General features: G+C 37.5%; 1 protein-coding gene across 3 annotated transcripts; it reads left to right on the top strand.

Moving 5' to 3' along the window:
• Nucleotides 1-49: 49 nt before the first annotated feature.
• Nucleotides 50-25,760, top strand: ZNF451 (zinc finger protein 451). 3 transcript variants are annotated; one of them, XM_039320263.1, is made up of 16 exons: nucleotides 50-462; nucleotides 992-1,080; nucleotides 2,639-2,710; nucleotides 6,473-6,598; nucleotides 7,482-7,593; nucleotides 8,234-8,384; nucleotides 9,062-9,188; nucleotides 10,415-10,568; nucleotides 11,258-11,405; nucleotides 11,906-13,488; nucleotides 14,432-14,890; nucleotides 16,122-16,259; nucleotides 17,060-17,190; nucleotides 18,485-18,671; nucleotides 20,099-20,164; nucleotides 24,281-25,760. In XM_039320263.1, the coding sequence occupies exons 2-16, from the start codon at nucleotides 1,000-1,002 to the stop codon at nucleotides 24,322-24,324; spliced, it is 3,579 nt and encodes a 1,192-aa protein (XP_039176197.1). In that variant the 5' UTR covers nucleotides 50-462; nucleotides 992-999; the 3' UTR covers nucleotides 24,325-25,760. The 3 variants fall into 3 exon arrangements, with proteins under 3 accessions (XP_039176197.1, XP_039176196.1, XP_039176198.1); XM_039320262.1 differs by having other exon boundaries at nucleotides 23,205-25,760; XM_039320264.1 differs by lacking the exon at nucleotides 14,432-14,890 and having other exon boundaries at nucleotides 54-462; nucleotides 23,205-25,760.
• Nucleotides 25,761-26,502: the final 742 nt, after the last annotated feature.

The following is a 26,502-nucleotide window of genomic DNA, read 5'->3' as shown; positions in this document are numbered from 1 at the left end:
ACTGAAAGCCCCGCGCGCGCGAGTGGAGCGCTGTGACGTGCCGGTTGCGTCTCCAACGGACGTTTGCAAAGGGCGAGAAGCTCGTTCGCGACGTTAAACGTCGGTTCGTTGAGCTGACGGTTGATTTTCCGTTTTCTTCTGGCGCCGAGTTGCGAAGGGTTCGGGCCAGCGATACGAGGCGGGGAGGACTTGGTTATCCCTGCAGGCGATACGAGGGACCGTCAGCATCACCGTCGTCCTCACGTGGCTTGATTGTGAGCGTTGTGGGCGCTGCCGCAGCTTCCTCGCCCTCCGGTTTGGAGTCCGTGTCGTTATCCAGACCCATTTTCCCATCACGCGTTATGTTCTTGTATTATTCTATTCCCATTTATTCTTGACAGATGCTTTCGGCGAAGTGAATGGAGGCCTTTCATAACCACTCGGAATTTTACTAATTCCATTAACCCTAGTGCATCCTTGTAGGTAAGGAAATGGTGTAGTAACCGCTTCTCTTGCCTGCGCCTTGGAACTTTTCATTTCTTTAGCACAGATTTTCCCGACTCACTGGCTTAGCTTTGCTCTTCTGCTTCTGTATGGTTATTTTGATGTCACCCTGCACTTAAATTAACACTTTATACTTTCTCACTTATCAGGTAAGCTAGTGGAAGCATGCCAATTTCAGGTTTATAGAACTTTCCCAACAAATTCCCTGACTTGATAAAAGGGTGAATTCTAAATTATACAACTCCCTTATGCTATTATTATCAATAAGTAAAGAAAAAAGGGTATTTGGTATCTTCCCTTTTGGGTTGGCATTTAGGATGTCCCCTGATTTCAGTGCTAGTTGTCTGTAGATACTCCAGGTCTTGTACAATGTATTATAATTGATTTAAAAAGGTTAAATATTTGCCAGGAAATACAATATTAATTGCATAAGAAACAAAACCATAGATTTATTTGTGCATTATTATGTGAATAGTAACCTTTAAGTAATTTTGTTTGTTTGTTTCAGACACAGCAATGGAATATCTTAAGGCTTCTAAGAAGACTGACAATTCCTTTCAACAGGAAGAAACTGAAGAAGATATTGAATTTGTTAGTGTACGTAGACAATTTGCATGTAAACATAATAGTGCTGGAGGATCACCTAGAGATCAGTAAGATGGAGCATTTTGTATTGTATAATGTTTATCCAGATCTGTCCTAGAACTCAAGCAGTCTTTTAATACCAGTGTTCTTCAGTAGTTGCAGTTTAGGATGTACTCTCTTTGTTTCTGGATTTCATATGTAGCCATCAAAGCCAACTGCCATGAACAGCCATTCCACTTATAGATTTCTCTTGTCTCCTTGAATCACCTTTCAAGAGCCCTGGTGGCGCAGTGGTTAGAATGCAATACTGCAGGCTTCTCTGCTGACTGCCGGCTGCCAGCAGTTTGGCAGTTTGAGTCTTACCTACTCAAGGTTGACTCAGCCTTCCATCCTTCTGAGGTCGGTAAAATGAGAACCCAGATTGTTGGGGGACAATAGGTTGACTCTGTAAACTGCTTAGAGAGGGCTGGAATGCACTGTGAAGTGGTATATAAGTCTAAGTGCTATTGCTATTGGTAGCAATCACTATACCATATGGTAGCAAATTCTTAATATAAAAGTTTTTTTTTCTTTTATTGAATCTAAATCTCCTTAAATTTAATTTTGGTAAAGGATCCTGAATATTAATACTGTGAAAGAGGAAGAAAAAAATTACCTGCCTCTACATGTTTAATGGCATACATGATTTTAGTACACCTCTGTTGTATCCTATCTTTAAAAGTTAAACAGTTTCTTTTTTAAAATATATTTTATTAATTTTTCCCAATAACATTCTTTAGTGCTTAGTAAACAATGTGTTGTCTGGGTTCATATATTTAAAAATAATAATTTCTATAATTGATCAATGTGTTAGTTGATCATATATTTCCTTGATCCTCTCTTCTTCCAGTAACGTTCTCCTTTTGTCTACATTAAACAAATATAATTCTTAATATTTTCAATACATACCAAGTTGGGTAAAAACATTTTTCTAGTATTTGTTGATGTTATTGTTATAACATCAACATATAACATCTTTTCTAATCAGCTTGTTTCAATTGTATTTATAGAAGTCTTATTAAGTCATTATATGTCCTGTTTTCAAAATTCTTATTTAAGCTTAATGTCCCCTCAGTATTAAAAGCACTCTTATCAGTCATAATTTTCTCAGAACTGAAGGGGAAACTAAGTTGGGAAAGTCTTCCAAGGAGATAGAAGAGGAGAGAGCATTGTGCTCAAGAAAGAAAGCATATCATCTTGGTATACGCTGGTCTATGCCTGTAATAAATGTTTTTAATACTTTCTTAGTATAATTACTGCCAAAGGAGCCTTTATGATTATGATTGGGTCGGAATGAGTGCAGTTTAAAAAAAAAACTTTCTTGGGTTATGAAATCTCTGATCATTTGGTTAGAAGGCATTTGACAGAAGGCCATTCCACAGTTCTTTATAATGAGTGATATAAAATTGACCCAAATAAAAATTATTCTAATGAACCTGAATAACTAATTTGCTGTACTTTTGCCTCTCATATTTTGAGAGCACTCATAAGTGGAAAAAAACCCCACTGCTAAATATGTTTGTTTTTTTAGGAAGGCGTATTGAGACCTGTCCTGGAATGCATCGATCTTAGTAATGAAGAGGAATTTGATACCTCTTCTGAAGTGAGTGCTTCCTCAGTTTTGCTGTAATTTTTAGTTTTCTCTGGAATTATTTTGCAGTATTTTTCTGCAAACTTCTTACAGTATGAGGGACCATGTCTGATGCATATGCACAGTAATTCTTGTTTATGTTTTGAAGGAAGAACTGTTTTATTTTAGAGGTACCTGCATTTTCATATTTTAAAAGCAAATTGCATGTTGTTTCTATTTAGAATGGGATCTTTGAATACTGCTTAAATTGTAGTTGTAGATTTTGATAAACTAAGAAGTAAACCCACACAAGAAGCCATGGGTTATTTTTGTGTTAGTGTTCCATACGGATCTATGTTCTTTCAAGTTATTTTTCTTCTTTGTTAAGTATACATTGCTCTTTTCTGGTTTCTCCCCTTGTTTTATGTCAAGAAATGCATTTCTTTTTCCAGCATTATTACGATACCCTGTCTGACGATACCCTGATTATAGATAATAATGGAAAGAACAACCATTTTGGAAAAAGCCAAATTGTCCAAATATTTGTTATTACTTGCTATTGTGTACTAAGTGGAAACAACTAACAACAAATTATTACCCAGCCTGTGGATAGAAAGGAGGCACTATAATATTCTTGTTGCCAAACAAGCACTTTCCAGACTGTAACCTTGAATCATCTTGTAGGGGATACGGGCACAGAAAAATTAACTAAATAAATAAATATTGTTAACCACTCTAAATCTAAGATTGAGTGGGCATCTCCATGATCTTTCAAAGAATTTTGTGCTGTGTCCAGAGCCATTTCCTCTATTCCTGGGACTATATATTTTGGTTTCTATTGTTTCTTTGCATCTTGCTTTGCTATTGAATTTTGGCGGTACAACTACAACTCCTGCCTGGTTTGGTATTAAATGCCTCTAAATCAAAAAGGAAAAGTCTGCATTAAAACATCCCAGTTTTACCATTAAGATCTACACTTAATAGACTTCACAAGAATTTCAGGGTTTTGTTTCTCAGTGCTGGAGCATCCAGTGAGAGAACCACTGATTCAGCCTTGTGCTGGTCAATCTTTTTATCAGTGACTTGAATGAGGGAATTGAGGAAACATTTATAAAAGTTGCAAATGACAAAACTAGGAGAGGTGGGTAATGATTGATTGATAATTATAGTTTTATTTTTTTACTTCTGGGACATATAAATAACCCTCTCTAGGTTAAAGATCTAGACAGAAATTGTATTTATTTATTTGTTACATTTATTTGCCCCCTATCTTGCCATGGGGCTAATCTAGGTGGCTTACAATAATAAAAAAGAAGAAAATGAAAGGAGTGTAAACAGAACAGAAGTAAAATAACAGAACCATAACATAACCATTGAAATGGGAACACAACAAGAATGCATCAATATAATAACCAAAAAGTTGATTGGATAGAGATCGGGGGGGGGGGGAGGAATCTTCATTCCAGCAGCCACCTCCATTATTTATGAATTGGTATTTATAAATTTAAATCCAGGATTTATACATTTATAAAAAATATTTAGTATTTGTCCAGTATATTCTAGCTTATTATACAGGTAGTCTTCAACTTATGACTACAATTGACTCCCAAATTTCGGTTGCTAAGTGAGACAGTTGTTAAGTGAGTTACCTCTTTTTATGACCTTTCTTGCCACAATTGTTAAGTGAGTCACTATAGTTGTTAAGTTAGTAACACAGTTATGAAGTGAATCTGGCTTCCCCATTGATTATGCTTGTCTGAAGGTTTCAAAAGTTGATCACATGACATCAGAACACTGCAATTATCATGAATTAGTTGCCAAGCATCTGAATTTTGATCATGTGACCATGGTGATGCTGCAACAGTTATAAGTGTGTAAAAAGGTCACGAGTTAACTTTTTTCAGTGCTTTTGTGACTTCAAATAGTCACTAAATGAATGATTGTAAGTCTAGGACTACCTGTACAGATTTTGCTAAATCAAGCTTAGTTTGGCTTTCCACAACTAGCAAATACTCGAGATGTTAGGGCTGCAGTTTTTTCTGCTTTTTCCCCCCTCCTCTGTCATCTCTCTCAACCAATTTGGAGAAAAATGTAGGAAGTAGGGAGAATCGGCTAAAATTATTTCTCTTTTGTAAGTGAGAACTGGAAATGTTTCATGTATGCAGGTCAATTAATAGGAACTTGGGTTCCATGCAGTTATGATATATAAGTATATTATCTGTCCTTGGTATCTAGAAGAATTATGCTTTGCATGCTAGGTCTGCCCAAATGATCCTGCAAGCCATTTGTTTTACCTTGAACTTAAAAGTGTTGTGAAATAAGATATATATTTCCTCTGTTCAGTCATTTCCAATTCTTGAAGACTGCCTGGACAAATTCTTGCAGTTTTCTTGGCATTGTTTTTCAGAAGTGGTTTGCCATTGCTTTCTTCCTAGGGTTGAGAGAAAATGATAGGCCCAAGGACACCAGCTGGTTTCATACCTAAGCCAGAACTAGTTTCATGGCCTCTAGTTTCTAGCCTGATGCCTTAACCGCTACACCAAATTCACTGTCATTGTTTATATACACTTTTCCAAGTCTTTTCTGGAGAATGGTGGTTCTCCTCCCTCCAATTTAGAGGGAGTATATAGAAAGAAGTTCCATTGCACGACCAGAAATCTGTTTAGAAGCTTTGTCACCCATGTCTTTAAAGATAAAACAGTTATACATCTTGCATTGTAGTTGTAGGAAGATTCTAGAATAGAAAATATTGGGGGTTCTTTGATTGGAGACGAGGCAAGATTATTATTTCTCTTCATAAATAGCAAAATAAAATTGATCAGATTTCATCACCACCATCACCATTTTTTAAGAAAAAATGCTATTGTTTACTGGCTGAACCTATTCCCTTAGGGCTGTTTGGCCGACAAGCATTTTTTTCTTTTTACTCATAGCAGAATAATTAGGGATGTGCTGCCAGGTTTTTTAGCCATAAGGTGGGAAGAAAAGTGTATCTGGTAATCTGAGGAAAAGAGTACCCTGTAAATCCTACTTCAATCAAGTTGGTTGAGAGAGAGAGATTTTTCCAGTTAACAAAGTATGAGCCCACCCTGACTCAGGTCTTCTGTGTGCTTAGTTTCTAGTATCTGTTTTGTGGGATTGAATTGTAATTTTTTCAGGTTTGCTTTGGGTCATTCACTGCTATGAATGTGAGCCCCACTAGCTAATTTCACACAAAGGCTAAAAATTCTTTTATTGAAATTAGCTATAATAATGGTCTTACAAGTCTGATTGTGCTTTACCTCCTCCTCTTGGTCCTCGTAATTTAGTGAAGTAGAAGTTTTGTCTGAGACTGTTCCAAATGTTATCTAAACATTTTGGATATTTTTTAAAAAATGTTTTTGTGCCCTTTCTTAGGCAACTGTTTTGGTGCATCTTCCTTGCCTTCTACATGACATTTTTCCTCAGCTCTCCTCTCTACCTTGTCTTGTTATTTTCTAAGGTTATGGCATTGTATGATTTTTTTTAACTTCGATAAGCTGCAGAGTTTAATAGGGTTCCCACGAGCCATTTCCATCATAGTACAGAATATATGGCTGTATATCCATAAATGTTTTCTGATTTTTTTTATGTTTAATCTTTGACTTAAACTTGAACTACTTACAGTATGTATGTCAGAGTTCAAATTGATTCATTGAATGAAAAACTAGGACACTCCTGTGTTGTGCTTTTGTTTTCCTGGAAAGTTGAGACAGTGGTGGTTGAATTTTCTGGCAGTTTGTACTAGCTATTTCAAAGAGGTTTCTTCTTCTGTAGAAAAATGTAAAACACAAAGACCATGTTGATTATCAGAAAGCAAAAGTTGCTTCGACCCTTGATCGCCTGGCACGCCATGTAGAAGTAGAGAAACAGCTGAAGGAAGAGAAAAACAAAGCTTTCAAGGTATGGTTCTTCCCCAGGATTAGTTATGGCACAAGTATTACAAGGTTATTTCTGTGTAATTGGGAACACAATTTAAACATTTCTTTACTTTATTCATTTTTAAACCTGAGCAGCGCAGTCGCCTAGAGTTGGAGTTGTCACCTCACAATCAGGAGGCTAGGAGTTTGATCCCAGGTAGTGGCAGATATTTCTCTCTCTAGATGCAATGAGTAATTGTCTGCTGCAAACTCCATGTAGGTGTCAGGAAGAGCATCTATCCGGTAAACACTTGAGCTCTATTCAGGTGCCCCAACTCCACCCCAATGCAAGGGATTAAAGAGTCATTAAAAGAAAAAAAAAATCATTCTTGAACCCCATTTCATGTGCTGTAAGTATCCAGTCAAAATCTCCCCGATCAGCAGCAATTGTTTAGTATGTTTCTGGGTTTTCCACTAATTTTAGTATATCATTTGCCACCTTCTAACTTCTTTATGGCCATTCTAGAAGAGACTCAGTAGTCTCTATACATATACCTCCTATACCTACCACTAATGAAAAATACTGTGATGTGCTACTTCTCTTAGTTTCTACTTTTAATTCATTTACACAACAATATTCTATCTTAATATCTCCTTCCCTTTTGAATACAGAGAACATAGCAAATTTAAAATGACGGTGAAATATAGTACATTTTAAATGATCTTAACTAGAAACTTGAAGCTAAGCTAAACGACTGCTGGTAGCGCTACCCTTCACTAGCAGCAATGTTGAGTGTTTCCCTAAGGATTATTACATTTATTTTTCCAACATAGATTTATAATTGTTTTGTATTTCTTTAGTTGTTTTTTCATTTAACCTGTTCAGTTTTCAGCTAATTTATTTTTCCAACCATTGGGAATTTTAGGAAAAACTGGATTCACAACATGCTCATGGACTGCAAGAACTGGAATTTATCCGGGGTCATAGTGACACAGAAGCAGCAAGATTGTGTGTGAATCAGTGGCTAAAAATGCCAGGTAATTGGCTACTTTGCCATTTGGAGAAAGGCAGAATAGAATCCCTGTTCTTCCAAAGAAATAGTTCTCCTTAACCATAGGTTGCTTCAGGAGTGTGAAATGGAGGAAGCAGAACAAAAAAAATAGCTTTTATTAGAAAGCACAAATGTTCCATTCTCATCATTTGCTTTAGGAAAATACCACAGTTAAATGGTGTGAATTATTTGCATATATAGTGTTTTTGCGGCATATGCTGAGTGCTCAAAATATTTCATGTGAAGAGCTGTACTCAGATCTATTGTGATTTTGGAAGTCATCACAACTATCAACTGTAACAAACCATTTAGCAATATACAATTTGCCTTTTACTTTTTTACCTTTTTAGCTTTAATATATATGCAGGTTCCATAAGCCTAAATTAGCATGTATGAAATAACTCTGGAATCTTTATATAGGATAGACTGAAAAGAAATAGTATAAGATTTCAGTTTCAAACTTTTGTAACAGCTGTAACATATAGGCATGAGATAAATTATACATATAGGCATGAGATAAATTATAACTGTAATCAAAGTTTCTCACATTGTCTTGTTCTTATACTCTACTGTGCTACTTTGAAGTATAATTGTGTAAATCTGCATATTTCTGTTTTATGCCTTAGGTCTCAAGCCAGGCACTGTAAACTCAGGAAGGAGAACATTATCTCAAAAATCATATCAGATCCCATCGAACAGCAAATCCATTCTATGTCCCATAATGCACTGCAATAGAAAGTTTGACAATGGGCATTTACTGCTAGGTCATCTTAAAAGGTAATATTTTTTATCATACAAATAACCTTATAACAGCAGGGATTAACAAGTTTAGCTTTGCTCAGTCCCCCCCCCCCACTTTTAAGTTTTATATTTTCCAATTTCTATAATAGCAATGAGAAAAGTTTGCATGATTTTTTTTATGCTTTCTTGTATATTTCTTCTAATATAACATTTTGTTCTGGAGAATATTTTTGCCAGCAATTTTCCCTAATAAAATACATTTTAATATTCTAAATGCATCTTTTTGTGTCCTTTTCACTGGATTTGGATTTTCATGCATTTTGGAGGGAGGAACTGTACCATAAATTGTCTGTCTAACCATCTTCATAGATTTCATATGTTGATTAAAAATTCTGAATTAGATACATGTACTTTAAAAGACAACAGTTCTCTTGCATATTTTTATAATTAGGTTGCCACAACAAACCACTAGGCATAATTTTACAATATTTTTTTTCCAGGTGCAAGTGATCAGAATAAAGCTTCATATAGGTTGATGCTAGGATTTTTTTTTACTTTCGCAAGTATAGTCTGAATTAATGTATGTACCTTATTTAACTGGCTAATGTTAAATTAAGCTAGAAGGTCATAATGATTGTTTTTTGTAAAAGAAAAAAGAAAATAAAACATTCTGCCTAATACATTGTATCTAATTATGTCTATTATTTTCTTAGGTTTGATCATTCTCCATGTGATCCCACAATTACTCTACATGGACCTCCAGCTAATATGTTTGCCTGCATAGTCTGTGGCAACAGATTTGCAAGTAATCAGCAATATAGTGGACACCTTTTGTCTAAGGCAAGAACTTAAGGATATATTGATAAAAGTAGCAAGTTCTTTTCTCCTTAGACGGGGGGGGGGGGTCAAACTTGCAACGTCATGTGATGTGTTGTGACATATCGTGACTTTTTTTCCATTGTCAGCAATGGGGTGGGCGCAGTTTCACTATGACGCATCCAGCCTGCGGGCCGGCAGTTTGACACCCCTGCCTTAGACGAATCAGTTACATAAAGCTATATGTAGTTTCCCTGACCGAAATTTATTTTCATGGAGGGAAATCATGATTGAAATAATCTGTGAACTTGCAAATTCCATTCCTTTGCTAATTTAACTCCCCTGTAGCTGGGAGTTAGTTTTCTGTCTTCATCCAGAAAGCAGGTTTCTCCTATGTTTCAAAGAAGTGCTTTCTGGAAAAAAACTAGCATCTAGATTTAGGTATGAAAGAAACCTTCCTTGGTTTTTATTCACCATTCTTAACTATTTTTTTAATTAGAGTTTGTTCTGAATATTATAAATGAAGGGATTCACTAATTTGGGAGTTCCACTGTTAATTCCCTCTGCCTGTTAGCTTTCAGCAGAAAAAAGATCAAGAAAGCTAATTAAAAGTGTTATTCTGCAGAGAGAGGGGGAAATGGGGGCACTTGGTCTCCACCAATAATTGGCCTCTTTGCTCTCCTGAAAAGGGATGTCATGAAAATGAAGAGCAAAAGATGGAGATGGAGAAAGTGGAAGTCTTACATTAATGGGGCCTGTCCCAAGCTCTCTTACCAGCATTCTTTAGATTATTCCTAGTAGATCTGAATGAAACAAGACTTTTTTTATGTGTCCCTTAAGGTTGGCAACCTTTAAAGGAGAACCTTTGATAAAAAATAAATGAAGTATTTTTGACTTGTAAGGCTCAAAAATAAATGAAGTATTTTTGACTTGTAAGGCTCAGTTTCAGACTTATCGCAACAGACTTTTTAAATTTGAAGTATTGTTGAAACAACACAAACATCAAATTAAATTATGGTGATCTTTTTAACATAAACCTTGGGCTAGTCAACAGTCACAGGACTGTTGTTGTGAGGAAAATAGGTGCAGGAAGGTGCATTGGATATGTTTGCCGCCTTGCGTTATTTGTAAAAATAAAGGTGGCATACAAATAAATAAATCAGTTTTACTGAAAAATGGCTCTCTCTGAAATCTGTTTTTCTTTTTCTTCAAAACTTTGTCCTGCTTGTGTTCTTCTTCCCTCCATTCAGGTTGGTAAAAATGATGGCCATGAGAGAAATTACCCTCCTCAGCTTATTCAGTGCTTTGCGTGTCCTTGCTGTTTCCTCTTCTTTAGTATAAGAGATGAATGCCTGCAGCATATGTCTGGAAAAAATCATTTTTCTCAGGCCTTTAAATTGAGTGGTATGTTTAATAGATACATATTTTTATCTCTGGTGTGTGGGGTAATGCATAGATTGTTGGGTTATATTTTAATCTATGGTTATAACACTGCAGTACGTTCAAACATGATTTTCCGTGTGTCTTAAGAAAATGCTCCAGTCTGGAAATGTGACTGAAATGAACTCTTTTGTCTGTAATGTTCCTTTTTTTTTTTTTTGTTCAAAATGGGCTGAAATTACTAATTAAAATGCTCCCTGAAAAGATATTAAGGTTTTAGCTAAAGGTGTGAAATAAATAAAATAAAATAAAATAAGATAGGAAAAGCCATCAGGATAATTTTTTTCTTGAAGCAGACAGGTATTTGGCTTGGATTATAGCTTCTTTCAAGAAAAAAAGACTTTCATTGTCATAGGACTGCAGTGCCTCGCAAATAAGGAAGTTTGCATTCTGTAGATACCTTTCAGCAACGAGCAACATCTGGTTGGTAGAGAATTTTTTTTTTTAATGTGAACCTATGCATATGGTACAATATTAAGTAGATGTTATTTGGTTATAAAATCTTGTCTACACGTTGTGCATCAGACTGCTGATGATTTAGTGCATTTCAAAGGAAGACGGTGGTAAGGAAAGGTGGATAAATTCTATTTTGGGGCAGGAGTGAGGAGGAGTCTAAGGAGTCTAAGTAACCCTGCCTTGTTGATTCATTGCAGATAAATCAGGGAGCCCACTTCCATTGCCTTTGCCAGCCTACGCAAAGAATCTCCTAATCTCCTTATGCAAAGAAGTTCCCTTCCAAGTGCAATGCTCATCCTGTCATCAGGTTTTGCAATCCCACATAGAGCTCACAGCACACTTCAGGTTTGTGAAAAACTTCCCATTTGTAAAATGCAATCACAGGCCAATTTTTCTCCCTTCAAATACCTGTTGGATGTCACTTAATTATGTTCTGCTGTTGTAATTGGCTTACTCCTTGTATTTTAAAATGGTGTTTATTAAATGCTGAAAAGTAGAAAATTCTATGCATGTAATAAAAGTGATGAATTCTGTCTTTACTGCCTTTCCCAAACGTTCTTCCCTTTGGTGAAGACAAAATTCAGTGCTGTTTATTTCATGCATGGATTTCCACCATATATTCATGACTTCCTATATTTAAAAGTTTTTTTAAAAAATACAGTGATAGGGGCAATGTTAGTGCTTGTGACAACACTTCTAGTGATTTATTTGTTAAGCTGGCGTTTGCTCAACAAATGGCATGTATTTGAATATTTTGAAATGTTGACAATATGGGATTTTTTTAGATGATCTTGAACAAATTTTAGATAGATGGCTACAAATATGTTTGTCTCTTTCTGTTTTAGAATCCAGTGTCGTAATGCTGGTCCTGTAGCTATATCAAAAAACTGCATCTCCGAAATTGCAGAAATACTGAAAGCCAAAAGTTTCTGTCAAGGTTGTGACACGTTGTTTGTCAACGATGACCAAATTACTCAACATAGTTGCAGAAATGTTGCTAAGATTAAACTTATCGCCACAATGGAAGAATCCATATTATTAATCTGTCACATCAATGAACGGAATAAAAGTGTCCCTCACCTGCAAAATAATGCAAGCCTTTTGAAATCTTCTCTGAAGAGAAATTTGGAATTGAATGGCGATAAGAATGAAACTCTTTCAAAATGGAAAAAGGATTTGCGAGACAATAGTGAAGCAGTTCACACAACTTCTCTTGTCAAAACCTGGGTATGCCAGTGTGATTTGGCATTTCTTTCTGAAGAGTTGGCAGAAAAACACATTTTTGCTGAAAACAGAATCTGCTACAAGTGCGGTGTATGTGGGAAACTTGCAGAAAATTTGAGCATTATCCGCTTGCACATGAGCCGTTTCCATGGAGGAGCACATTTGACTAACTTCATCTTCTCATGCCAAATTTGCAAAATAGCCCTTCAGAAAGAAGAGGATGTCCTTATTCATGTAACAGGACTTCATGATGGACATAATTTCTATTTCGAGAAGGCCATTGCTGAAGATGAACTAACAATACCTTCTGATTCACAGTATGACCCTTCGATTAAACAAGAAGGCCAAACTTCAAGCCTTATCGAACTTTCTCCAGAGCAGACTCAGATGGAGGTGGATGAAAGCCCTTCCCAATGGCAATGTAAGATATGTGAGGAAATATTTAACTCAGAGGACAGTGTGAAACAACATTGCAAATCACTAGAGAGTCATCATTTTCACAGGTACAGCTGTGGCTCGTGCAAAATGACTTTTCGGAAAATAGAAACACTGCAGCGACACTGCCAGGGTAGACATAACAATGTTGTACAGATTAAATATTTCTGTGGATTTTGTGGTGACCTCTTCTTTGATGTTGAGGAGGAATTTTTACTTCACTTCAGGTGCATACATAGCATGGATTACGTGTGTGTGTCCGAGACAGCAGAAACCTCAATCAAAAATGATGAAATAGCGGAAGAAGGTACCCTTCTAAACTGTGGTTGTCGTGAGAAATATGTTTGCAAAAAAAACAGGAAGATTGACCACAAGAAATGTCAAGAAGCCATGTTGGAAAAAGGCAACATTTGGTTTCGTTGCACTTCATGCTCTTCTACAGCACAAACCTATTCTGACATAATGGTTCATATCACAAGCCACCCAAGCAAAGAAACTACTCAAGATTTCTACATAGTCAGGTGTGGTTCATGTAACAAACATTTTAGTAATATTACCATTGCTCATCAGCACTTCCATGATAAGCACTGCTTTTTACAAAAGCCACAACTATCTTTTGGGTCACAAGCAGAAAATAATGTCTTCCATTTCTCTGCTGTGAAGTCCTGTTCAGAGAAGGATGTAGCGTCAACACATTCTTCAGATGTAAAAAAGCTGAAACTGGAAGATGCAAAGAAAGCTAGGAGGTTTTCTGAAATGATTGAACAAGGTAGGTGGAATTCAAATTTTGTACAGCTAATGAGGCTGATGAAGGGCCAGTGCAAAGCATTTGATAAAACTAATAAGCCACATTACTAAATAACGCAAACTTTGTTTATGTAGTAATCAATAGACAGAAACTTTATTTCGGTTATTGACTCAATAATAGAGATGTAATCTTGGGCAAGTACCAGTAATAATTTAAAAATTTTGCTATTTTACTAAAAAAATAGAAATTAAAAGATGTTAGGGCTTGACACTGGAAATGTGGATTATTTTGAGGAAAGAAATAAACAGCAATAATGAGCAGATTCTGTGTCTGAGAATTGGCAGTCACATCAGCTATAGAACCTCTTTTGGATCTCTTGTAAACTATATTCGCCTTGCTTCAGGGTATTGTGGAGCCTCATGGTGAAGATAGTTTTGTGCTTACCGTGTTTCCTCCAAAATAAGACCCGGTCTTATGGGGGTTTTTTGCCTCCAAAAGAGGCATTAGGTCTTATTTTGGGGGGATGTCTTATTTTTTTCCTGACACTTGCCTCACCTTAAGGCAACAGCACCAAAAGCCCCATCCAGCAGGAGCCTACATGGCCACTGGCCCATTTCTGTGGCTGCTCGCAGCAGGCGGCTATATGGCGCATCATGCTGGTGCTGCCGCCGCAAGGTGGAAGGGAGAAGCTGCCCCACGTGTCCTGTACCCGCTTATGTCAGGGCTCCTGCAGCCAGGCCTCCCATGCCCCGACACTGCCTCGCCTCTTAGAAATCCAGGGCTAAACAGTACAGAGGCACGGGCAGATGGGGCAAAGCTGGTTCAACAGATTTTTTTTAAGAAAAAAAAAAGGCGGGCAGTGATTCCGTGCAAGAACTCACAAAGCCTCAGCCTGGGTTCTTTGTATACAAACCACACCCACAGGCAGCCTCCTGAAGCGGCCCCTGCTTCTTCCCATTTACAGCCAGCGGCCGGCTAGGTTTTCTTCCGTCCTTCCTTCACCCGGGCCAGCAAGAGCTAGAGAGAGCAGCATCTTGGGCTGCGGCCATTCCGTGGCAGCTGAGCCCGTTCGCCATTCGTCCAGCCTGCTTGTCGCCAGTTATGTTCAACTATGACGAGGCCATTGCCTTCCTGGGCGAGTGGGGCCTCTTCCAGTGGCTCATCTTCTTTCTGCTCAGCGCCAGCATCATCCCCAACGGCTCCACAGGGCTATCCACTGTCTTCTGGGCCGCCACTCCTGAGCACTGGCGCCGGGTGCCTTCTAACGCCAACCTGAGTGCTGCATGGCTCAACGCTAGCATCCCCCTGGAGAAGCGCGGCAGGTGGCAGGTGCGGAGCCAGTGCAGCCGCTACCGCCTCGAGGCCTTGTCTGCCGGGAACATGGAGCCCGGCCGCGATGTCAGTCTCAGCCATTGTCACCGAGGTAGGCAGGTGTATGCTAACTTGGGTGGGGGAGGGGGAGAAGAAGTGGGCTGGCAGTGTGATGGCCTCCCAAGAGATCAAGATCAACTGGGCATGGGAGATGTTCGCTTAGGAGCTAACATAGGCGCCCAAACACTTTTCGTCCAGCTGGAGAAATGACGGAGACTGGAAGGTTCGTCGGCTTGCAAATGGAGCGCTTTGAAATGGAGTGATTCGCTTCATTCCCAAGCGCTTCATTTGCAAGTCGACGAAGCTTCCAGTCTCCCTCTGGGTGAAAAGTATGCGGCATAGCCAGGCATATCTACAGGGGGGGGGAGCAGGCGATCCAGACGGGCTGCGCAGCTGCCTGGCTCACAGGAGGCTTGTGCGGCAGCACTGGCAGCAAGCGGAGGCAGAGGCACGGGGAGGCAGGCAATCCTGATGCGTTGCCCACTCTGTCCCATCATCTCTCAGCTTGCACTGGGGCAGGTGGCCGTGTGGCACATCGGTATCGCCTACCTCCCCCTGTGCCTCTGCTTGCGCCTGCTGCCAGTGCCGCTGTGTGAGCCTCCCATGAGCCAGGCGGCCGCGCAGCACTGCTGGATCGCCTGCTTCTGCCTCTGCGCTAGGACTTACCTGCACTGCGCCAAGGGGCTGGCTGGCTGAGGCTACTGATGGACACCATTAGCCCTGCGCACTCACCGCCTCTTGTGCTGGCCATGCCCACCTCTCCAGGCTTATTTTTGGGGTAGGGTTTATATTAGGCCCATCCCAAAAAAATCAGGCTAGGGCTTATTTTTGGGGTGGGTCTTATTTTCGGGAAAACACGGTAGGGGAAAGCTTTTTGTTGTTTTTCCTTATGCCCATCTTGACTACTCATAGGCAACATTACCTTCTTAGCAGAAATTAACCTTTTAAATGCTGATAAGTGTTCTTGTAAATCTTTCTGGTGCTACTCCCAGTTGGGAATGATTGTGTAAATCAGAACCATTTTCAGTACCTGTTAAAGATTTAGCTCTTCTATGTTTTCTGATTTTCAAAGTAATCATTTGAAGCCCAAAAGGCATCATTTGATAATGTGGGATGTACTGTATATTAAAAAAGGAACTTTCTTATGTGAATATACTATGTTTTTATGGCTTAAATTTATATTGACAATTAAATTTTAAAAGTCATATGAAACATATATTTCTACAATTGAAAAAATGCATAAACATTTTGGCTATACTTTTCTCCCTCTTTCTTACATATAGATGAAGGCAATCTTCCTGACCTTGATTACTTATGTACCATGTCTCACATTGTAATGATGGATTTGGATAATTGGGGAAGCCTTTTTGATCAACTGCCTGCAACCCTCAACCAAGGAACTTTTATTTGGGGCTTTCAGGGTAAGGAAAGAAGTTAACAGTTCAAACACAACAGTAGAAGTCTCACAATATAAACAGGCAGCTTGGTAAGAATCGCCTACCAGGTGGGCAGTTGGGAAGTCACTGTTGACTCCCAGCAACTGCCGGGACAAGTCGCTGCAGTTTTCTTGGCAAGATTTTGAAAGTGTTGGTTGCATTGGCCTCCTTCACTGGGCTGAGAGTTAGTGACTGGATGAGGGCCACCCAGCTGGTTTTGTGCCAAAGATCTCACTGTCCTCCAATTTCTAGTCTCAATAAAGGAGAATATTGTAGCTCAGGGTTGAAATGAAGGGTCTTTTGTGCTCTCTGAGCTTGGTTGTTTTCTTGCAGGTGTTTTGTTATCCAGACTAGGTAACATCATCAGTGTTAGTCCTAGCTCTGATGTTAACTAGTTTGGGCAATGAAATGTCTGCAAAAACAAGCAAACTCAGAAAGCACCAAGGACCACTCATTTCTAATCTGGAGCCTTAACACTAGGCCAAACTGTCTCTCTTTATCCATCTGGTTTCATTACAAAATTTGTTTTTCCATTAACTGGCCACTAGCTGATTGTGGTCAAGAATTATACCATCTGTACATAATCCTTCAGTAAGAGTGTTAGAATTGGAAATATATAATCCAGTGTATATCAAATGTGTACAGCATAGATGAACAGTTTGAAAAATACAGGTTACAGTTTTTTAGTGTTGTCACCTCTAAAACTTTTTGTAAAACTTCTTTTACATGGCAGTCTAGACTCTAGATAGTTTTAATGATTACGCCATTCCTCTTTCATTGCTTAGGTGGATGTGGCCATTGGAAACCCCCTGTGAATTGCAAGATCTTTAATTATCTTAACAAGATTGGGTGTTTCTTTCTTCATCCACGCTGTGGTAAAAGGAGAGAGGCTGCTGATTTTGCAATCTGTGTACATGTAAGTTTTCAGGTTTTGTACTGATCAAATAACTAAAGCTCCATAATGAGGCTGTAGAACTACAAATGACCATAAGGAGGAGAGTTAGAATTTTCGGTATCATTTTCCCCTATCTGTCTATGTAGTTGCTAAGAGTCGAAAACAATTTGATGGCACATAATCCATCAAAAATAATTTTCCCTCTAGTGGTCACTGACATTCTTGCAAGGTAATTAAGGAAACCCTAATTTAGGGCTAGTTAATTTAATTTTAACATATTGTTATGGTAAAAACACACTTCATTTTTTCTTACCTGGTATACAGTCAGTGATTGGAGTATAACTTTAGCCAATCATGGCTTAATTTCTGATAATTTCTCTTCAAAGTTATTTTAAATTGGTATATCCAAATAAGATAAATAAAACGTAAAGATTTTGTGGATGCTGTTCTATTAAATTACTAAGAGAAATTAAACTTCTAAAATAGTATTGAGTTTTTCAGACCACTATATGTATAATTGGTATAATCATTCCATCCTTTTAATTCCTTTTTTTTGCAGTTATGAAAGTGCTTATTATTTCTACTATCCTTTAATATTCATCATTTGTATTAGTATTAATTAGTTCAAATTACTTCCTAACTTTCTTTTTATGACATAAAAGTAACTGCTTTTCATGTAGATACTTACACAGATTGCTTTAAAATTATATTGACATATAAGTGTCACTTTAATATTGGGTGACATCAAATAAATAAATACCTTTTAAAAACCTTAAAATTCAGGAATTTATCATACTTGCAATTACATTTCAGAGCATGAATATGTATTTCAAGCTAGTTGATTAACTATATTCTTTTATGTAGTACATAGCGATCCATAACATTATGCATTAGTTTTTGCTTATCCATTATTTTTATTTTCACAAAGGACATGTAGGAAAGTTAGGAAATATTGGTGTGTATTTCCTGAGGCCATAAGAGATTCACCTTAAGGTTTCAGTTTTCTTTTTAATTGATTTCTTTTTCTCATGAACTGGCTAATGCTATGTAGAGAACCATAATTTAAGGCAAGTGAGAGATTGCAAGGAAAGAATTATAGACGCAACAATTTCTGGGGGAGGAGTTGCCTTTTGGGGATATGTAGGCTGGGATATGGCTTAGTCTATTCCTCTCTGTACATCACCTCTCAGTAATTAAAGATTGAAAAACATTTTGTTCTGCTTGGAAGTCACTTCCTAATTACAGTGTACAATATATCTTGCTAAGAGATCTTAAGCTGTGTATGCTTCTAGTTTCAGATAACATTTTTTCACAGGTGGGCCGCCTGGATGAACATCTGCCAAAACATATTCCTTTCACCATTCTTTCTGGAGACAAAGGCTTTCTAGAATTGGAGGATCAACTTAAGATGACTCAGCGGGTAACTCGCATTCTAGATCCTCATAAGATTGATGCTGACATGATGTATACCTTATTAAACAGCATTTCAGATGCAGTCAAAGGTTTGTTTTCATTCAGTGCGTTGTCTATTAATAGAAACAAATGGAATAAAATAATACTGAGTCATTTTACAGGCATGCTATTGAAGGTAGCATGGTCATTCCTGATACAGTTTCATTAACTTACCGTGCTTCCCTTACTGTGGGTCAAGATTAAAGCATCATTCACCAAGGCAGGAGGAAAGAGGGATTCCTTGAGGCCAGAATGAAATTATTTCTATCAGTTGTCACTGGGCTAGGTTGGTCTTTCCTTATTAGTATTTTTTTCTTGGGCCTTGGCCAAAGGATGACATTGATTTCTGCTTCCCAGGTCCCAGGCAGTTTGCTTGCTTGTTTGTTTGTTTATTAGATTTTAACCCTCTATTATTTTTATAAATAACTCAAGGCAGTGAATATACTTAATACTTCTCCCCCATCTTTTTTCCCATAACAACCCTGTTAAGTCCCAAAGGTGCTTTTTCCAAAAGGAACCGGACTTTCTTGTTTTTTTCTTTGAAAATGTTTTACCAAAGTTTCTTCAGTTCTTGGATGAGAAGTGAAACTCCCCCCCCCCCCGCCGCCAAAAAAAAACCCAACCTAAGGAAGTCCAGTTGCCTTTTGGAAAAAGCAACTTTGGGATAACTATGACCTGGATGATTGAGAATCTCCATAGACATAAACTCTGTGAAGTGGGTTGGGCTTAGAAAGAGTGACTGTTTGTCAGGAATTCCACAGGAGAAGGGCAGATAACTCCCTATAGCTATTCTTTTTCTGATATTCTCCCTATGCCGTGTCTTGCTGCTGGAAAGCAGGGAGTAGGGTCTGGGAGAGGCGTTTGAACTCTACTCCTGTACATCATTTCATCATTAATAGCATCATCATGCTATTAAATTTATCTCGCACTTTTCACTAGAGAAAATTCTGCTCAGAACAAATAACTAGAAACGAATAAACTTTTGTAAAATTGAAACAGCAATATAATAAAATCTATTATTATTTTAAGTATCGGGAATGGGCTTAACAAACGAGGCTGTGCACAAGGTGTTTTTAGAAAGAGCAAACAGATTGTAACATGTAAGAAAGTTCCTAATAGGATAGGTACCCTCACCTCCACCATTTGTGGCATTCCAGATGCAATATAATCAAGAGATGATTTATTGTTGTCATGCTGGACAGTCTTAAGAAGCACAGATGTTACACTGTATGTATTAGGTAGACTTGCTCCTTTCACTGCCCTCACAGGGAAGTTTTAGAATTTAATAATTGCGAACTTGCTCTTTCAGAAAGACCGCAGCCTGCCTGTGAAGAGATTGAATTAGTTTCCATGTCTGTTTTTCTATTGCAAAAAAATAAAGCCAGACAATTATTGCCAATCAACAGAAATCTGACAAAGAAAGCCAGTTATTAGAATTGAAATGTGGCAGGATTAAAATATTTTTGTCTGATTACAGAAAATGAAGAGATTGATATTCAAATGGCAATGGCACAGATTTTGCAAGTAACGAGAGCCCAAAATGGTATGTTTTAATTTCCACAGTACATTAGACAACATATATATGTAATTAACAAATAAATACAAAATAAAAATAAATAGTATAGGCGTAATAGTATTAGATTGGTTTTCTTTTTTACTGAAAGTGCATTTTGGCAAAAAGGAAAAAGTATCATTGACTTCTTGTATTTTTGAGGTCTTGGAGGACTGATTAATAATGCTAGAGATATTTGCATATCAACATGAATTCTTCTGGTGGTAGAATCATAATTTCATGCCAATAATGATCATTATATCTAGTTGTGTGACCTCAGTTTGCTTTGTTGTAGCAGTTCTGTTTTACAGCTGCGGATATCATTAATTGGATATGTGCATTCAACAGGCAGGGTTTATATTTGATACAGCTTTAGAAGCTTCAGTAATTATTATATAAAAATTATACAGGTAGTCCTTGACTTAACAGTTCATTTAGTGATCGTTCAAAGTTATGTCACTGGAAAAAATGACATGGCCATTTTTCACACTTATGACCATTGCGGCATCTTCATGGTTATATGACCAAAATTTGGATGCTTGGCAACTGGTTCATATTTATGATGGTTGCAGTGTCCCTAGATCACGTGAACATCTTTTGCGATCTTCTGATAAGCAAAGTCAATGGGGAAGCCAGATTCACTTAACCAACTGGGTTATTAACTTAACAATGATTCACTTAAAAACTGTGGTGAGGAAAGTCGTAAAATGGGGCAAAACTCACTTAACAAATGTCTCAGTTAGCAACATAAATTTGGGGCTCAAGTATGATTGTAGAATCGAGGACTACCTCTGTATGTGAACCAGCATGAATATACTTTAGTTCACAGCATGAACTAAAATGTGGCCTGTCCTAGGTTTACTTTAGTTTGTTTCTGAGAAGCTGGGGATATTTTGAACATCCAAAGACAAAATGCAGGGGGACTTTCGAAGCAAGCAGAGTAAGGCAAGTGCCTTGCCCTTATCTCCAGCTTTTTCTGCTAGATGTTCTCTAACCCAAGAATTTCAGTGGCTTCCTTTCCCAGCCTGTTCTTATGCTGCACTAGACATCAAGGATATTGATGGGTAACAGAGAAGGAATAATAGAAGTCCCTGGGAAGATTGGGGCCAGGAGTGGTGGTATGGGATGTCTTGTCCTGGAAGTAAGAACACTACTGGCAGTAGTAATGGTTATCCAACTAGACCACAGGTCGGCAACCTGCGGCTCCGGAGCCGCATGCGGCTCTTTGGACCTTCCCCTGTGGCTCCCAGCCTCCTCTGCCTTTGCAGAGAGAGACAGAGATAGAGAGAGGCAATTGCGCTTCCCTGCTTCTCTCGCTCTCTCTCTCTCTCTCTGTGTTTGTGTTTTTTTGTCTGTGTGTGTGTGTGTCTGTGTGTATGTGTAAAAGAGAGTGCACTCACAGTGTTCTCCGAGGAGCTGAAAAGCTTACTGGGCGAAGCTCCTCCCTTTGCTGCGTCTCAGCAGGAAGCAGGAAGGGCAGGAGAGAGCTAGCTAGCCCAGCTAGGCTGACTCAGGAATTCTGGGAGTTGAAGTCCATGAGTCATAAAAGAGACGAGGTTGCTTACCCCAGCTTGTTGGACAACAGCTTGAAGCTTGCCAGGTGAACAGCAGATAGGAGGGGGGGGGAGAAAGAGAGGGAGGGAGGGGGAGAGAGAGAGAGAGAGAGAGAGAGAGAGAGAGAGAGAGAGAGAGAGAGAGAGAGAGAGAGAGAGAGAGGAAAGAGAGAGAAAGAAAAAGCGGGGGAAGAGGAGTGGCAGACCAAGGGCAGATAGAGAGGGAGGGAGAGGGAGACAGAGAGAGAGAGAGAGAGAGAGAGAGACCCTTTTGACATCTAAAATGAAGATAACACTGCATATATCCTTTTTTAACCTGTGTGTGTGTGTGTGTGTGTGTGTATACACACACACACATACATATACATATATATATATACACACATACACACACACAAACACACACACACCTATAATAAAGGTAAAAAAGGATATATGCAGTGTTATCTTCATTTCAGATATCAAAAGGGTTTTGCGGCTCCCAGTGTTTTGTTTTTGGTGGGGTCCAAGTGGCTCTTTAAGTGTTTTGGGTTGCCTACCCCTGAACTAGACTGTTTCTCCTGTTCTGCTGTTTATTTCCCCTTAGATTCACTATCTACTGCTTCTGTCCTTTTGCCTACTCCCCGCTATATGTCTGTCCAGACCCTGTTTGTTCCAGACCCACATACATGTATGTTTATCTAGATATGGGCCACAGAAATTACCTGTTTGTGCACAGAAAACCTCGGACATTCTTTGTTTTATGGGGAGAAAAAGAAACACAAAGCCTCCAAAAGGCAAATTGCTTCTTTCTCTATCTTTAGAAAGCTCCAACTCTTTCTTCCTGCAATGAATTGTTGTTTTGGGGACAGATTTTAAGCTGTTTTGGAGGGGGGTGGGCATAACATAAATTTGCCTTTTCAGAAGTTCCCACTTCCATTTCCCCTTAAAATCCAGGGGGGGGGGGAGTCAATAAGCAGAATACGCAGGAGTTTTGTGGGGAGCTTGAAAGTGGAAATGGGCAGCTTACCTTTCTACCAAATGCAGCTTTGAGCATTTAGGTATGTAGGAAGGAGCCAGTTTAAAGTCTCTGGAAGAAGTGAGGTCCTTATGAGATAATAGGTGCCCTTTCCCTTGAGACATCCTCTGGTTTGGGAGGAGTCATCCTTTTGCTAGTTTCTGTGCTTGGTATTTTATATAAAATCAGGAATACTGAGGTAGAAGATCAAAGGCTATTTAAGCTGAAGGCCATTGTTCTAATGATCGGACATTCTGCATTTAGATAATAAGATGATGGCTTGATTAACTCTGCAGGTACGTATCCTGAAGATCTCTTCCTATTACGGATAGCAAGAGTAATGTTCACTTGGAAATGTATGGTTTTTCAATTGTGTTGAATAGAGCACTAATTAAGGAAACTTTACTGATTCTTCCAAATTACATCCAAATTGTGCAATTGTTACTTAGGGACAGGTTCACGTTCTGATATCTTTATGCAGATACACATGGTGATGATGAATTTCAAGAGGCAATTAGGCGAAGTCTTGAGGAAAAGTGAAGATGTCTAAAGATGGGTGTACCAAAACATCTACCTGACTTCAAAGAAATTGAAATTTTTTCACCGTTTATAAAAACATTAAAAATGTACTGGTTATTATTTCAATGTTTCAGTGGCATTGTAAAAACTGAGCTCTATCTATCATCAAGCACTAGCAGAGTTCAGAACCTGTTGTAAAATTTAACTAATGGGATTTCAGTCATCCCTTCTCATGGCTTAAGCAGTAAACAGTTTTAAAATGTGATATGGCCAAGCTTACTTTAAAAATATAAGAACATGGCAAATCTGCTGAGTCATAAGATCTGTTAAGTTTACTTTTTTTTCCTAATGTCTGACCTGAAAACTGAATGTTATGATTTATGCTGCTTTTTTTTCAATCTGTTCTTTTCTGGATTTTAATATTTTACTTCTACTGTTCTGTTGACTTTATTTTGTAGTAGAAACAGGTATTAATCCAGAATGTCTAGAGTGCCTTTTCTTGCTTCATCAGTTTCTGAGGTGAAATTTAGACACTATCCTGAAGATTACAGTCTATAGGCCAACTTGCAAGGAATCTATTACAATTCACTTAAACTTGAGGTCGACGAACTAGTTACTTTCTGTTAGCTGTCTCTTCATTCTTATGTACATGTTTTAATGTGGAGAATGAATACAATGCCAAATAGACTGAATGTATTTGTATATTTTGTTTCCTGTTATTAATACTGCATCAAAGTATTTTCCTGTTTGTTTTTGACAATATTTAAATGTAACTTCAGGAAGCTGAAGTCTTTCTTTGATTTTATGTTTTTAACTTATTTGCATTTCTCAGAACATAATTATATACTTCAGCTTAATTAAAATACCAGCTATTGTTGTGTTGCTTCGCATATCAGTCAAGTACTATTTGAAAGTTTTCATTTTCATTTTTTCTAGGTTCATAAATTCCATTTGGCTTAGTTTGTCTAAATAAAAATGTTTACAGAGAAGTAGAATGCAGACGATGACGCTAATTTTATACTTATGTTTGTACTGCAGGCTTACTGAAAAATTGGTTTGGAATGAAAACTTACTTTGTGTGACAGCAAAATAGCCTTTTTGTAATGGACATAACACTGCAAGTATATTAACTAGATTAATATATTAAGACTTGGTGGCTTGGAGGACAGATTGTAATGGTTTGATCTAATAAAACATTCTATACAAATATACGTGCTGTTCTCCAAAGCCTTTTATGTCCTTGTTGAAACCCTCTGCCTCTACTAAAATAAGATTCTAGTCGGAAACCATTTAATATTTTAGCAGGAGCCTAAGAACTTCTCGTGACACCTGCCTTGCTCCATTCTCCCTAATATTAAGAGAAGAAAGGGGAAGCCTTTGCTGCAGATATCTGGCCAGTGCCATAAACTCAATAATAGTAATGCATGGTTACCATACAATGGTTAGTTCAGGAAATAATGCAAGAAAATTCATACTAACTCTTATAAAAACAACCTCATCTATGCCTGTCATTTAGGAATGGTCTCAAACACTCAGTTTGAGTGTTTGAGACCAAATGTAGTACTTATACAGTTTTCTAGACTGTATAAGTACTACATTTCATTGGGATCAAATATTTCAGCTACAGAATTGCTGCCTGCTTGCATATTAAGTTCTCTGACTCTGTTACAAGAAATATGTGTTTACTTTCTCATATGCAAATGCACAGATAGTTTTATGGACAAAGCCATGTTTAAATAGAAGATTCCAAACTCCTATTTGCTATATCATTTCTTCATGTAATCTAGCACTTTCTGTAAATAGAGTATATCCCTTTTTCTTTCTCATGTTATATATTTTTCAAATAATTTTCTTTCAAGTCATTCTTTCCATTTTTTTTCTTCAGCTTGCTAGGTTTGTGTCAGCAACTGTATACATACTACATACTCTCCTGATCTATTAATCTTTTTGCTGTAAATATAGTTGGTTTTGTTTTTAGCCGCAAGAATATCATTGCAAAGAATATCTTAGAAATCTTGTTAAAACTGTCCCAGGAATAAATCCTGTAAGATGACTTTGTCTCAAGTATATTCTATTAACCTCTGAATATAAAACCATATTTACAACAGCTCAGGTATTTGCTGATGTGATTAGCACAAATGCTACATTTAAAAAAATTATCCCAATATGCTAATATTCTGCCTCTGAAACACTTGATTCTTGGGAGGAACTGAAGATGTGCAAATTATTTCTAAATATCACTCAGGAAAACATCTGTATTTGTATATTATTTTAAGCAAACATTGATTGGGTATCTAGCCTCATGCTAGGATGAAGTGAATATTACAATGGAACTATATAAATGGGTGGATTTCAATCAGAAAGGGATGTTGCTACTTTCCAACAAAGATGGTCCAGAAAAAGGAAGACTTTTAAGTCCCCAAAAGTACAGGAACTGCTCTTTTTCCGTGGATATTATCTCAAGATGTTATAAATGCTGTAAAATAAAAAGTGAAATAAAAAAGTATTTGGTCTGACACTGCATTGGTATTCTAAAGTTTGTTACTACTATCAAAGAACTAGACTCTTCATCTCAAATATTTCTGGGCTGTTGGATTCTAGGTCCATTATTCCAACTTGTTTGATTGGAAAAATTAACATATGTTGATGGAAAAAAATAATAAAAAAGATTGATGAGGGATTCTAGGTCCATTATTCCTAGTCAGGTAAAATTCTGGAATTTGTAAGTACCACCATTTTGAACTTCATAGTGTCCTCATTCCTGATGTGTTACATATGACCTTTAGGTATCTTTTGAAACTGATATATATCTCCCTCCTATAAATGTTTAATCAGAAATAAATAACTGAGTTCAAAGGATTATACCCTCAGAAAATGCAAATTTTAGAAAAATGTTGGATAAAAAAATATTGCTTTTAAATAAGAAAAAAAAACAAAACAATACTGAGATGTGTAACAAAAGAAAAAAAACCCACAAAGAGTAATTTAACAAAAAAGTGAAAAATATATGACAAAAAGTCAGCATGTTATAACAAAACAATTACAATTCTATGTACACTTTTTATTGCTTTTAAAATAAAGGAAAAAAGTACAAAACAAAAAATACTTTAAAAATACCTTAAGTGTTTAAAAATAGGTTTAAAAATGCAAAGTATAAATGTCACTACAGTAAACAATTACAATTCTATATATAGTCATAAATTACAATTCTATAGGTTACAAATTATAATTCTATATATAGTTTTATAGTTACAGTTCTA

This window comes from Crotalus tigris, unplaced genomic scaffold, assembly GCF_016545835.1.
Source record: "Crotalus tigris isolate CLP2741 ecotype Arizona unplaced genomic scaffold, ASM1654583v1 scf7180000023635.1308423, whole genome shotgun sequence".
Classification (NCBI taxonomy): Eukaryota; Metazoa; Chordata; class Lepidosauria; order Squamata; family Viperidae; genus Crotalus; species Crotalus tigris.
This window is presented reverse-complemented; position numbering and strand designations above follow the sequence as displayed.

What these genes read in the sequence shown, in the direction of transcription:
- ZNF451 (XM_039320262.1), top strand. Translation starts at nt 1,000, where the DNA reads ATGGAATATCTTAAGGCTTCTAAGAAGACTGACAATTCCTTTCAACAG. An exon ending in TCAGGCCTTTAAATTGAGTG is followed by an intron (nt 10,569 to 11,257) that starts GTATGTTTAATA and finishes GATTCATTGCAG; the next exon opens with ATAAATCAGGGAGCCCACTT. An exon ending in ATTTTGCAATCTGTGTACAT is followed by an intron (nt 17,191 to 18,484) that starts GTAAGTTTTCAG and finishes ATTTTTTCACAG; the next exon opens with GTGGGCCGCCTGGATGAACA.